The following is a 15,389-nucleotide window of genomic DNA, read 5'->3' on the forward strand; positions in this document are numbered from 1 at the left end:
GCGTGAATAAAAAATTAGGGTGCATTGCGCGTTACATAGATAATACCGGCGTACCATTTTATTTTATACCGTTTTGCCTAGTCGACACGGTGGTGCGGTGGAAATGTACACAAAGGGGAAACACGCTTAACCGTGAAACTAATTTCGTTTAACGGAACTAAACCCTCATGCGTCGCGGGTCCCGCTCTTACTGACACACGAGTTAAACATGTCCTGATTGTACGTAATTTCGACTGTAAATGACGCGGAACTACAATAGTCGACTAGTCACGTACGTGCCGCATTGTACGAATTGATCCGAGGACCGTATGCCATAAAACGAGCAGGGGAAAATAATAATTCAAGAAATTTTTTCTGACATCGTAATAAACCCAAAGAACCGTGGAGATGTTTAAAGAAACGCGCGTACGTAGTGGCACTAGGTACATTTTATAACGTTTGAAGAGACGCGAACGGGAAAGTAACGAGGTGACAAAGTTTACATTGGAAGCGGAAGGAGCTGACAGGAAGTAAACTGTGAATCCTGTTGGCTGTTATCCAGAGGTTGACGTATGGGCCCATTTTGTTTGATAAAACACGTTATATTAGCTAATAAACGCAACTATGTCGCAACTTTAATATCAATCTAATCTTTGTGCTTCGCGACTCGGTGTTGCAGAATTCAATTAATACCGTACAATCAAATAATAATTGAAACGTCAATCGATAAGACACAACAATAGCTTTTTTATTGCGTAGTGGAAAAATGTAACAAGGATTTTGTTGGGAAATGCTATTCTGACGAATCCACTTTGATCCATCATCAATCACGCTTAAAAAATATATTCGCGTATCTGCACTTCACGCGCCACTTATCGCATCGTATGCTCGCGATGCTATGGAATAAGATTAATAATCTAGTAAAAGCACGTTCGTTCCTCTTTTTTTTTCCACGAGATTCCATTTTTATTCGAACCGGAAACGGGTGAAAGAGTATTATAGCCGTTGTGTATCGGGATCCATTATATCCCTTGGGCGCAGTTAATCGTGGCAAATCGAATTTCCATGCTAGGAATCTCGCGGAAAATCCAAGGGGGATACCGATATCACCGATAAGGGGATTGCCGTTTAATTTGTATTTAAATCGGCTTTTCCGATCGGCGTTTAACCCCCGTCCCTGTTTCTTATTTGCATAACTGTATTCCCTGCAAAATTTTTTCATGCATTACGAACGTAACAGCGATGGAAGCTGCTGTACTTATCTAATCGTACGTGATATTTTTTTGATTAACTGAAATTATTATTCAGAAAATTGCTCGGGCCGACTTGATTCGGTTTAACGATACCCGATTTTACAATTGCGATGCGATGAAAGAAGGTACGTGTCCTCGTCGATACAAACGAATCGTCCTGCTCGCAACGGAGTTCTGTTCACGTTCATACAATTAACGGACGCGAATCGGTAGATAAATTTTAATGAGCACTCGGTGGCAACTCGGCGGAGTTGAAGAGCGAATCCCAGTCCTCGGCAATTTTCTTCCCATCGTTTGATCGATCGTAAAATTTAAATCGAATCACGTCGACGGGGACCGATTCTCTTGTTGATCGTTACGCGCATAATTTGCTGCGCGACAAGTTCATTACCAGCGCAACGGTGCAGCTTCACTTGAACTTAATCACCGTGTATCTTCGATATACACGCGGCACACACGCGTGCTCATCTGCGTGTATCTACACGAGTGCCAGCGTTTCTTTCTACAGCCCGTTTTAATTAAAATGAGATTTGAAATCACGTGAGAAATTCATGTTCGCTGCTCTAACGGTAAATTGTATCAACAAGAGTTTAAACGAAATTCCATTTTATATATCACCGTTAATTAATATTGCAAATAAAAATATCAATATTCCTGGACATATATTGACACTTTTATATGTATATTTATATTGTAAGTAATTCAATATGAAATACAATTTATATCCCGTGTAATAATAATTTGTGAGTAAAATGATTTCGTGTTAACGAAATTTCTACCAATTTTGTTGTTGAACTTGCCTTCAATGTAAACCTCGTTTTCCCTAGACTCTTGTTACCTATGTATACAACGTTAAACACCATTCGAGACGATAACTCAGGAACGCCGTTATATTATTAAACGCGATTACTTTGGTATGAAGGCTTACATAAACCCGTAGATGGAATAAAAATTATTAATCTCGTTCCCGTTCCTAGTTCTCAAACCTTTCCAGTCCCTTTTTAATTCGAATGACAAAATCTTGGGGGGGCTTCTTGCGTTTCCGAGTAAATCTCAATGACAATGGTTTCCTTCTACAATGGCAAGCACTATATACACTCCGAACTCTTTATATATACAATATAAAATCTTCCTAAGGAATCTAAGGAACCTAAGGAATCTGTAGATAGTACTCTTATACAGGATACATCCTTTTTATCTATTTCTTCTCATTCTGTATAATATTATTCAAATCCCACTTGCAGATTCTTCTATTCATTGGGACAATTTTCATTAAGAACTTTTAGTATAAGGGGGACGGGAAATTGATCAGTTAATTTAATGGGCAACATTTTGGCCAGGTCGCCAGAAAGCAAAAGACTACAAGACGACAAAAAATCACTTGCACGAAATTCAGACTTCGTATTCCGTATCATTAACCCTACAGTCACATTTTCTTCCCGAATAATCTCGTTTTCTACATCGGAACACCGAGCGCGAACTCTTTTTTCCTCTCGTTTCCTCCCTTTCGAGTCTAGGTACTAGGTACACCGTGAATACGAAGTACGAATACGAATTCACCGGGGTTCCCGATCGATAAAACAAATTATGAGTTTCGCGTAGCGCCTGGGATACAGGTAGCAGTACCTATATTCCTCCATGCGAAGGATTCGATTTCCCGCGTGTATGGAAATTGAAAGTTAAACCCGGTAAAAAGCGAAAACCCTTTCCGTCGAATTTTAAGCCGTAGTTCCGCCTTGTTGCAACGAGAAATAGTCCGTCCTTCTGCCATCATCTGTTACATCGCATAATTGAATAATTGTTTCCTGTCAGGAAAAATATTTTATTTCTGTCCTCTGATCGATTTTCCAATCCTCTGAACTTGAAGTATCGTAATATACTTAAATAATACTTGTATTTCGTTCCCGAATAACGTTCAGCTAATTTTATAGCTCGTCACATCATGAGAACTGGCTGTATTATCTTGAAAAACTGTGTTCAATTTTATAGTATGATAATAAAAGAGATATTATCGTTTCAGAGGTTGAACGAAGTGGCTCACAGTTTATGATCCTTAACGCGGCACAATGTACCTGAAATTGAGTTTTCCGCTAATCGGTTCTACTGTATTCGCACGTGTACGACGGATCTTGATGGTACCATCGAGATGCGACTCGCGTTGCGAGATTATGCAAATTTTATGATCAATAATCAGTGCTCCGAAGGAGGTCACATTGCGCCTATAACACGACTCGGCGTGCATTACCATAATCTTAAACGCCGGCTCCCTATTACGCCGCTTATTGCGAATAATCGCGTTAACTGCTGGTCTGGCTGCTGCTTCCAGCTCCGCTCGCCTCTACTCACCGTTTTTATCCTCCGTTATCGTTTCCCGACATTTTCCAGCTGCACGCCGCCGTGTTGCCGTTAATCTTTCCAGCGACTAATAACTCTCCAGTAAATAAGCTTCCTCCGTATCCGCCGGCCGAGATAATGCAATTTCATCGATTATCGCGCTGGCCCGGCTGCCTAGGATTTCGATTTCCCAGATACGATCCGACGTTTGAACCGACGATCAAGTTTATCGAACAAATTCGGCGAGGCGATCTCCTCGCAGCACCCGACAATTTTCAGTTTGCGCGCAGACCGTGTCTTGGGAACACGCATCGAATTTGAATACATAACCAGGGTAGTTCGCAAAAATAAGGAGACAACCCTCGACGAGCTCCAGTGTACGAATATAGTAACGTGAAATGCAACAATTTGAAATGTCATTAAGAGCGTATTACACGATAGTGCGTGATTTGTAATTATCGTACTACGGAAATAGATTGTCTGATGAACAGGAACGTTCCTCTATTAATACCGATAACGCGGAGCTTATCAGAAACCGTGAACTTTGCCTCGTTTCTGCGTTCAATTTAATGTTGAAGATGCCGACGTTGGAAAACGATAAAACCGTTATTAGCTATTTACTATCAAAAATCAGTGTCAATCCTCGTATAATAGATGTTCCTGTATTTTTTAATAAATTATTCGACGAATGTTATCTACAACGAAGATTCTATGTTTCTATGTCCGAATAGTCAATAGAACGAATTCGGGAAAATACAATTTTTGCGAATGAAATATAAAAGTAATCGAGTGACAATCGTAAGCAGAGGAACTCACTCTTGTGTTTCGAGCTGCTCTTCCACAACCCCCTGAAGAACGACATCCTGATCGGTATCACCGTGTCACCAGAATCAGTGGATGAAAAAAAAAGTGTCCGTCGATATTATAAAACGGCCGACGTTCTCGACGTCAAGCTTAATAATCACTCGCGCCGCGATCTCAACGACATGTGACGCGATTTCACGCGAGATTATCGCGCGGAACGGATCCCGGGGTCGTGCGGACGCGACCGCCTGCCATTCCGATTCCGGGGAACGTTGGGTAAAAAAAAAGGTGGGAAACTCGGCGGAAAGGAGAAAACGAGCGGGCGGACGGCTGGAATCCTGAGGGAGAGGTGACGCGGAGCGGAGAACGTGGCTATCGGGTGGACCGTGCGCCGCGATGTGAGCGCGTCCACAAGACCGGAGTTTATTCCGCTCCCCTGTCGCGTACATGCGCGCATCCCCATTCCCGTCCTCCTACCCCTCCGCCACCAGCGTTCTCATCCCCTTCTCCGTTTCAGGATTCCGGTTCCGCTTCCGAACCGGATCCCTGCGCCGAAAGGATAAAGATTATTTTCACGCATTCGCGGTCCACGCCGCCACGCTGTTATCCTCCTTCCCAATATTCTTCGCTACAATACGCTTCCAACCCTCTGCTTTATGTATTTTGTTACTATTTTTATCATATCGAAATCCGCGAAATTCTACCATATTTTAACTATTCGTTTTAGTCTACTGCTTGTTACTTCAAAGAATTGGTAATACCACATAAAGTGTGCTATCAGGGTTTGTTTCTTTATATGTTTCTTTATCAGGGATTGTTTCTTTATACGGATTTTTTATTGGGAATAGATTTTTTGCATAATCTTCCTCTATTCTTCTACATCTGTATTTTAGTATGTTTTTGTTCAACATGGAACATTAGGCAGTCCATTAAAGATTAACTACTCGTTTTCCCGTTACAATCTGTATTTCCTATCGAATCGCTGCGCCATAGTACTAGAGAATCGGTTTATTGAACAGAGATTCTCATTATATTGCAAATTCGAACGGCTTAAAAATGTGATCCACAATCAGTCACGTTTTTGTAATACTTTTTTCTCTAAAGATCTGATCGTACGAGGTTGCAATTGAACAAGCTCGTTTTGCTGGTTGTCTGTGAAAAACGCGTTCCAGGCAAGGCGAGAACGATAACGCGATCGATAAACACACCATGAGAGAAACGCGAAAAGTGAAACAATGGGAAACGGATAAAAAACAGTTGGAGAACAGTTTGCATATTTTTAGCCCGCGGTGCACGAAAGTCAAGTTTTTGCAGCTCGCGAGAATCGTATAAAAGCGAAAATGAAATAGGCGGCCGCGTTTTCCCTTTATCTGTTAATCGATATTCATCGCGCGGAACTATAGGAAATTGTCGAGGGACTACCGGAAACGATCGACAAGGAAAGCAGCCGTTAAGTATTTCTCGGGTCGCGACCCGGGGAAAATTCATTTAGGAAACGTCGCGTCGGTCCTTTGGTTTTTCACCTCGTTTATTTTACTCAACGTTCGTTTCTCTACTCTCCCCCTTTTTTCTCTCTCTCTCCCCGGAGTTTTAACGCGTTTCCGCGAATTCTTTCGTCCTTAGCGGAGCGGTCTCCGCGTTCCATCGAGAAAGCAGTTAACCCTTCCTCCGCCCACCCGTTGCTATGTCACAACGTACGTATGTATTTAGCATTTAACATTGCGAAATAACATGTACAGCCACACATTTTTATAATTTCTTCCTGATGACGTGTCGCAGGTCTTAATGTGCTCGGTTGTGGTTTTTCCCTTGATAGCATTTATTGAACGGCATTTTAATTGTAAAGAAACGTTTCAAGAAATACGTGTAACATGCAAATTACTGGTATCTCAGAATTGATTTCATGGGGAGGAATTCCTAAGCCACATAACTATGACAATCAATTTGAGGGGATTCGACGGTTGAATTATCTACGAATTCAGTCGTGGAACTTAATCAGTAGATGAATCGCGTACTAATGGTGCATTCAGTTCAGATCCGGAACGAATACTCATTCTTCAAGCAATGCGAACATTCTTCCACCAATTGTCAATTACCGGAGGGGAATCAAGCATGAATTCTATCGATGCGGGGAGCATTCGTTCGGTCGGCCTGAACGCACTATAACGAGACACGAAGATTTTACTGATATTGGTCAGACGATTCTGGGGTTTGTATCTGCTGGGGGTCAGCGGAACCGTGCAAATTATGTATTTCGCGAGATCAATGTTTTGATGTCATCGTGACTCGGGCAACCTGGTAACGGTGCAAACGATTCCCGAGGTCGTTTCTTTTCTCGAAATTCAGCTGATCGCGCATTAAGGCGCGCATCCACTTGTAGCGTATTCTCGCATCGTATTACCGTTGCATATCATTATGAACGAGCAAGAGTCGTTTCTCTCCAATCTGGACACTTTCCAAGTGCTTATTCTCCATAAAAAAAAGTCTCATAAATATAACTTATTTAATAGTTTATATTTTTTTAAATGAAAATCATGGCATCGAAAGTGGAATGAATATTGAGAATTATTTTTCTATGATCTCTGATAAACGAGGAACGCACCGTGCACTGTTACTTCGACGTTTAAGGATTACGATCTGTTGGAAGCCGATGAAACTGAAGATAACAACCGAGTAGACGGTACTTTCGGCAACTGTGGCTCTTAGCCGGATAAAAAGTTGCTGCGGCTGCTCTCTAAGAATAAAAAGACATTTCGGTTTCTCTTGTCAATCATCTACTAGCGACGTCGTCAGAGCCGCAGCTTTCGAGGACAGTCGTTCTGCCTGTTTCTTCCGAGCTTTTTCCTCCGCTCTTCGAAGGAGCCGAGAAGGTTGCCTCATCGATATTCGATACTCTCGACGCAGCCGTTTCACCATTCCCCCACCCCCTGCGCTATTGTTTCCTCCACGACGGGATGCCGTGCGGTAAATTTCTCGCGAATGCTTCGGAATCGTTTTCTCTCTTGATTGTACATTGCTACCCAAAACTTTTTCAAGCCTCCTGACTGTACCGATACAAAATCTTACCTCATGCCTTGTCATCTTTGCTTCCCTTGCCAAATCTTGCCCTAGATCGATATCAAGTCGTTCATGTCATTAGCTATCATTTTTCTGGCTATCACCAAAGTATTTATACACAGTAATATAAAGTGTCGTGACTCTTTGTTTCTTAATTTTGCTATAGAGATTTGGAATATTTTGGTTTGATAAAATACACGAATAAATAAGCACTGTCTTTAATTGTTTATTTCAATTGGTAGATCTTATGAAATTTGATCCTGCAAATGAGGTAATTTTGCAAAGAGTGACAGAAGGCTTTGATCTTCTCTTGTACAACTCAGGAGTTTCGAAAGATAATGATATTCTTAAAGTTGTTTCTTAAAATAGTTGTAAGTTGACAGTAATGACATACTTTTGATCGGCACGTCAAACTTTTGATAGGTATCTCGTTCGATTCTCAGTCCCCTGGCTGGAATTCTAAACTGGAAATATAATTTGAAAGTTTCGCGTTGTTCGGTGCCTCGCGACTTATTCCGAACACTCTACCTTCAATTATACTCGGAGTTTTATTTCGTCGATACGAATATTTAAGTACACCATGCGCTGCGAAACTTCGTAATGCTATTGTAAATCGAGATACAGGTTCTCCGAGGAGAAACGTAGAATTTTTTTTCGAAGAAAGAAGTTGACTGCTATTGTAATCATTTCGTATTTAAATAACTTCCCTGTTTAGCATCGATCAAGTCAGCGAAACATCGCACATTGACAATAATGTTAATGTAAAAGATATGATAACTGGCCTATAATAAAACTTATTGTATTATTATAATAAGACTTATTATGCTATTACTCTATGACCCAACATTCTTTGTCTTCAGTTTATGATTGCCCCACGTTTTCAGCGATTTCATTGTTATCTTTAAATTCGTTTTGAACCGTTTGTCGAGATTCTTCTATTGCCGCGTCCTCGTTCCTTTCACGGGACGCTTAAAAACCGGGACAGTTCTTCTTCCTTTGGAATATTTTTCAGGTCCCTCTTAATCTCGCGCGCTTAATTCTCTTCCATAAAAGGGTAGGTAAAAATGCGGAACAGAACGGGGGTAAATCGCGTTAGAAACTTCCAAGGATCGTTATCATCCTCGAGAGATAGGAAGGCCAACTTCGGCTCTTTGGCAAGTTTACGAACGGGCATCTTCCATGAAATTAGAGAGACGTTCGAGCGAAGCAATATCCCCGTTATCCTCAATGTCCACGCCGTTTACTGATCTTCTTAAAAAAAAATGTTGCATCTTTAATTTTATACGATGTGACTAAAGTCAATATTAAACATTCATTCGCGCACTAATTACTTTGAGAAAATCGTATACGCCGATAAAAAATGGGTTCATGAAATGTGGAATATTCATATTAGAGAAGAGAGAGACTCATTTAAATGAATATCTCGTATCTGTGACTCTGAGAAGAATAAAATTTAAGAGACGAGGGACGATCGTTGTTTTTCGGTGGCCACTATGACTCGGGCTACCGTTTGGGACTGGGGACTTGAAGCAGCTAAAACGAAGCAAAAGGAAATCGGCGAAGGACATGAAGAGTAAAGAAGAATGGCGAAACGGTGAAGAGACGATTCGACAGTCGGTGGAAAAAGAGAAGAAAAATGAGTGGATCGACAACGAAGAAGCAACTCGACTTTAGCATCGGTAGGAACGAACCGCAGGGGGATACGATGCAGTGGATGGGACCAAGAAGAAGAATGGGACGAAGAAAAAAATGTAGACGAGTCTCGGTCACGCGGGACTCCGCGTTCCTCTTCAATTTCCTCCGTGTTTAGTTGCTTTCGATTTTCGATATCTACTGGCAGTGCCGTCGTCGCGCCGTTTCCAAGCTCGTTTATGACGCATCGAACGTTCGTCGCCTGAACTAACGAGAAGACTAAAATGAATCAAGCGTTTGACAGTATTTGATGGATTAGATCTTTAAGAAGATTGTATGGAAAATGATTCAGATTTGAGTACCGTATCGGTGAACGGAGGTTTCATAAAAGATCAAGGAAGGAAGACGCGAAAGAGTCGTGGAAGTAAGAAAAAGCAGGCGCGACCGTTAGGTAACTGCAGGTGGACGTGGATCGTGTGTGTATATACGTACATCGACATCCGCGGACCGGCAGGTTGCTGATGCAAGTTCAACGCAGTCTCTCGTGATCGTGATGGAAAGGCAAGGCACGCGAAAGAATTCAAGACTGAAAGTGTGTAAGTATAACGAGTCGTGTCTCGCGGCTTGTCTCGTCTTGTCTGGAAGGCCGATTATAACGCGCTGAAAGAGGAGCGGGGACGAGAGATCGGAGCAAAACGATGAATAAAGAGAAAGGGCAGAGAAAAAGGGTGAGAGGGAGAGGACGAAACGAGAGGGGAGCGAGGGAAAAGAGGTTCGCGGAGGAAGGAGTAATTGGTCTGAACGAGCGCGAATATACGAACGGCTGACGCAAGAATCGAGCCTCTGGTAGGCATTTCCTTCTCAGAAATACGTCTCGGAAGTGAGTTGCCTCGAAATTAAATTATCGTTTGAATTCGTGTACGCACATATGCGGCACCGTTGACTTTCCACCCTCCCGATTAATCGCGACGACGAGGAGCGTCGCCCGGTCGTCATATCGGGCTTCCTTTCGTCGCTAATTACCTTATCAAGCACTACCTTGAACAGGCTTACTCGTCGGTTTTTGTGCCTCGATACCTCCTCGAGACGTTCTTGAGCGTTCGAGCTCGAGACACGACCCAAAGATCCCATCGCGCTGCTCGACATCGACATTACACTCTTCTTATTTTCTGAACGTAATTTTTTCGCATCAGAGAACGGTTGACAACTGACTTTAAAAAATCGAGAATTAAACAAATTGAAATGATGAATTTATCTCGAAATTCAGTCGAAAAACATTTTTTCAAATACGCCTCGTCGTTACTTGAAGAACGAGAGTCACGTCTATTTCCAATCGCCGTTATCTTCCGACCGTTTAATCCCTTTGTTCGGGAGTAAAGTAGGTCCCGTTGAAAGCACGAAAATGAAATTTTCCGATGCTTTCTCGCCCCTAAGAGCCTCGGTCACACGTGGTCTAATTTCGAGTCTGATTTACTGCAAATTGGAAAGTCGTGTACAGATAATTCTGAAGCACTGAAGTTTAACCTAAGAGGCATTTAATTAATTATTCATCGAAATAGAAATTCTCATTTGCTCATTTACACTCTTAATTAGAAGTTCTATAATTTGTAAGGCTTATATAAAGTATAAGTATATATGTATACATATACGGGCATATAACGATGGTACGCAACTGTGATGCGATACAATGATATAATACAATTTAGCTCTGATTCTTGACGAGAGCTAGTAGTCAGCATTCCTCTTTGTTAAAGCGTACGGAGTTTAAAAGAACGGATAGAGACGTAGACGCGAGTCCCGTCTCTCCGCTTTGTTTCGCGGGCTGATCCATTTTCTCGAACACCGCCGCGAGAAAGTCTTAAATCTCGTGGAAAGCTACGAACGGTTTTCCCGGGGAAGGCGTGGTATACACCGTGAAACGCGAGACCGAGAGAAAGGAGGAGAACGCGCGCATGAAGATCGAGTAATTTCTCGAGGGATGAGAAACGGCTGCATCGTGTCTGTGCGGCTATGTGGCCAGTAGTGTTATTTCCCGGTCTCTCGGGTACGCAAAAGTAAGTGTGTTCGTAAATTCAGATTAATGTTCTCTTATCCGTGATAACGTTGTCCACAAACTGGTTGACACCGTCCACTTGCATTTTGGGTTACAATGTATATGAAAGTGGAACATAAAAATCAGAAGTGACTACATGCTTGGTAGAAGCATGGTTCGCATATACCTCTTAATGAATTATATTCGGCGAATCATTATTTTTTATAATCAACGTGACTGATTGATTTGACTGATAATCTCGCGACGTTTAAGTGACATTTTACTTTAATATATGAAATATGTATATTACACGAGTCAGGAAAGCGTGCTCTTTCTGCTCTTTACGATTCTGCTCTGCTACGAAATTTGCATAATTGACATTCTTCTCGGTTGCCTCCTCGGATTCGATAAGCGAGCCGTTCTCTTATTTATTTTTCCGAGCGGATTTTCCAATTTACATCACGTAGGAACGATGCCCGCGCGTGGAAGCGGAATTCTACCCTCTTTGATAAATCGATTTTAATCTTCGGCTTAATATTTGTCAACGTTTTTCACCCTTGCTGAAATATCCAGCACGTGCATGCCGGAATAACGAAGAAACAATTGTGCCCTAAAAAAAAAATGGTGTTCCATCATCTGAAAAATTACTTCCCCTTTATCCTGAAGTTATACGTGAACACGTGAAAAATTTCAGAAAATTCAAAGTTATCAGAGCTATGATATTCGTTTTCATTTTTAATATGGGATAACGAAGCTTCCATTTATATTCTGAATTTTATTCATAAGCATTTAAGTGCTGACTGGCGTGTTAACGTTTATCTTTATGCACGTTTATTTGCACCCCAAAATATTCTCTTTTCTGAAAGAAGTAGGAAAGTATGTTCCGTGGCCAGCTGTCGTCCCGCTGTTATTCCGACCAACCACTTTCAAATTCTCGTGTAGCAACAGATTATGGCTGTTCCCATCTCCTTCGAACGTCCTGGAGGGAACAGGGTAACATCGATCTCCATCGCGGCGCCGTTTTCGCGACGGACGGATTTTCAACGAGCAGGAAAATCGCTGAGGGAAATAATTCTCGGAATGGATACGGGAGAATAATTTCGTAGAAACTGTTCGGGGAACGGAGGGGTGTGATTTGTAACCCCGCGTCTTCTTCCGGGAGAAATATTGCTCGCCGCTTGTCAGCGCGCCACTCTATCAGTCGTGCAGCTGCGGGAAAAACTGCGACGCAATTATTCCCATTCGACTCTCAAATTGAATAAACGAAACGAATTTCCGAACGGTCTGAAAATTGGATCTGTCGAAAAATAATTGCAGAATTCGAGAAACTTAATAAGTTGCCTTTAATTCGCGACGCAATGGGCTAGAATTTCACGAGTCGTAGATTTAATCGGAAAATCTTCGCCGTTTACGTGAGGTAGGAAAACCGATTGGAAAGCAACCCCCCCCTTTGAATCTCGGAATACATGGAGAGCTATAAAGAGCAGAGGGATGAACCTTAGATTTCTATCTCAATGATCCGGTTCGTATTGAGAGATTCGCAAAGAAAATTCGAAGTCAAAGTGGAAATGAGAATACTCGTTGTGTTTTTCAATTTCCGCAATACCATTTCGTTATTTTTCCGTCTGAAAAAATACTCTAAAAATGGATTATAGGATTTTTATCTTATGGTATAACATTTTATTGTTGAAGAAAAATATTTAAAAAAAAGAATTAATAATTGGGTGAGAATCAAATTTACGAGATATGTCGCTTTTGTATTCCAAAGTTAATCAGGGAAATGATCGGTTCGGTTCGATCCGATCGGTGCTCGAAAAGCGGAGCAAAGATCGACCCGGCGGCCGCCGCGCCGCATACGAATCATCGACATAAATTGCATAACGCCGTGACACTGATACAAAGTGCACGATCGTGATTCTTCCGGCTTCTCTCTCTATACCGAGACGAACCGTTATCGGAAGCAAGCAAGCGAATATAAGATGAACTACGCAATAAGATAATTACTCCCCTCTTTCCCTCTCCTCTACCACTCACAAATCTTAAAATTAGGACACTGCCGGACTTTCGATACCAATTCAATATTCTTCTACGATCTTCTTTATTTTCTTATTTTTTTTATCATGATTTCATGAAAATGTGGGAATCGACGTAGAAAATCTGTCCGGCTGCGTTACCTCCGGCAATGAGACGTGCATCTGGGATTGCTTTTATAAACGCGCGGTAAATACAGCGTTCTTATTCACCGGAAATCCACCCTCGTAAAAAGGTTCCACCAAATCGTAATCCACGGCATTCCTCTAACGACCGAACGGCTACGTCGCGTCGTTTAAGTCGAAGAAAAACGGCTGGAATAAATTTGACCGTTGAAAAAAAATGTTTGTCCCCGTCAAATGGAACGTCGGAAAGACCTAGGAAGAATTCGAGATGGGGTGGGAGGGTAAACCTGGTTCGTGGAAAGGGTGTAGAAATTTGAGAGTATCCGAAGCGTGGCGTGGGTCACATCGCGCCGCGTCGATTGCTTTATCTCGACCAGCCACGCCTCTGGATCGAAGAATGGTTAACGATACTCCCTTTTGACCCGAACACCAGAATCCAGATGTAACAGGTTAAACGAATTGTAACGATTCTCAAATGAGTCAACAATATTATTTGTTCGTAAACAAGTTTACAGTCGAAAGAACAGCGTTGTTTAAAAAGCATCCAAGTGAAATCTTCCTCTACGGTGGAATATTTAACAGAAATTTCACGCACTGTCGCACGCAATCTCGAGTTTCTGTACACGAGAAAAATTACTGGCGAATTTTGTAACAGTGCAATAAAGAAAATTACTCCAAACTTTTCACCGCTGTTACGTGTTCAATATTCGATATAAGCATAAAAAAGAAGTGGAAGAATTTTGTAACGACGCGTTAATGGCAACGCTCGTTTGTTCCAGACATCCTCCACCTGCCATCGTGTCCTTCCACGAGAGGAGGAAAGCGAAAATGTTGCATCATGCGGATCTGCAGCGGTGCGAGCTACCGATCGAAATTGCCCGTTGCGAAAATTACAGTCGCACCGGGAAGCTCGACTCGACGTAGAAAAAAATGGCGCTGGTCAACGATTATAGGTGAAAGGAAATTGAACAGCGGAGTTTGATAAAGGTATGTAATTAAGAAGCGCCCATTATATCCTATGTAGAAACGGGAAACGCGTAAGTGTACACCGTTTCTGTGAAAACGATCGTGTTCCGACGCATTTATTCCCTACTCCACTGACCCTGCGATATTTTCCACGGGAGACGAATTAATTTAACGGCACACGTAACGCCCAGCGATTTACCTTTTCGCGCTCAGATTATATGGGTTCGAATTTAACGATACCGAGCGACGATTATTATTTCCACAGACGCCAGCTTGCTACGTGTGCAATACTTTAAGATGATCAAATCCTTTTTATAAAACATCATTCAACTACGTGTTTTTATAATAAAAAATTGAATGAATTTCGATTTATTAAATGAGACAGGAAGAGAAACGAGTTTTTCGATTTAATGAATAGTTCCAATAGAGTGAAACTTTTTGAAGAAACACAATCGTTAGAAATCCATTGAATTCGCACCCTGATGCCGTTTTCTCAGGATGCTTAGGGCGATAGGTGAACGCGGCCGCGTCTCGACGCCACGGTATGTACCGATTCGTTCTCTCGGTGAAAACGGGACGAGTCGCGACTAGTTCGAAACTACGTTAAGAAAGGGTAGCTCGATTCGAACAGGAACAGGGACACGACTACTACGACTTATTCCCCATCGGAGACTTCTCCCGGTGATAGAATTCCATTACGGTGGGACTCGGTGCGCGTCGGGAACGATGCGCTATCTTACGGAAACGTAATTACGTTCGAAAACCGGTTCAAACTTTCGAACAATGCCGCAAAATCTTTTTCTCGTACGCGAAACGGTTTCACACGTTCTGACTGTATAAACAGCGACCATTCAATAATTTACCTGATTGCATTATGTGTTAAGCGATACGAAAGAAATTACGATTATGGGTTTATGTATTATCATTCGACTGTGGATTTTTATGAAACATTTTCACTCGTTAAATATCACGAATCTATTAATATTATGTATGTCCTTCACGTACTAAGTTCAAAATTCAACTAATTTGACTCTTGCAAATATATAAAGACCAGCAGTCTTAATTATCATTTGATTATACCATTCATACCGGACGCTCGTAACACAAAAAAATGGAACAATTTTTTACAGTCTGCCATCGATAAGCGATATACTTACAGCTACAAAAATTAAAAAT

The 15,389-nt window shown here is 41.8% G+C and overlaps 1 protein-coding gene across 2 annotated transcripts in view; it reads right to left on the bottom strand.

The window, feature by feature from the left end:
• Nucleotides 1–15,389, bottom strand: part of LOC108628947 (low density lipoprotein receptor adapter protein 1) — a 29,674-nt gene that overhangs the window by 13,525 nt on the left and 760 nt on the right. The window contains exon 1 of one of the 2 annotated variants that reach the window (XM_018031194.2): nt 4,383–4,785. The exons of the other annotated variant lie outside the window; for it this stretch is intronic. Within the exon in view, the coding sequence (XP_017886683.1) occupies nt 4,383–4,428 (46 nt within the window). The 5' untranslated portion in view covers nt 4,429–4,785. Of the gene's footprint in view, nt 1–4,382; nt 4,786–15,389 lie in introns of those variants that run through there. 2 annotated transcript variants of the gene reach the window in all.

The sequence above is a fragment of the Ceratina calcarata genome, unplaced genomic scaffold, assembly GCF_001652005.2.
Source record: "Ceratina calcarata isolate Rehan_Ccalc_2016 unplaced genomic scaffold, ASM165200v1 scaffold127.2, whole genome shotgun sequence".
Classification (NCBI taxonomy): Eukaryota; Metazoa; Arthropoda; class Insecta; order Hymenoptera; family Apidae; genus Ceratina; species Ceratina calcarata.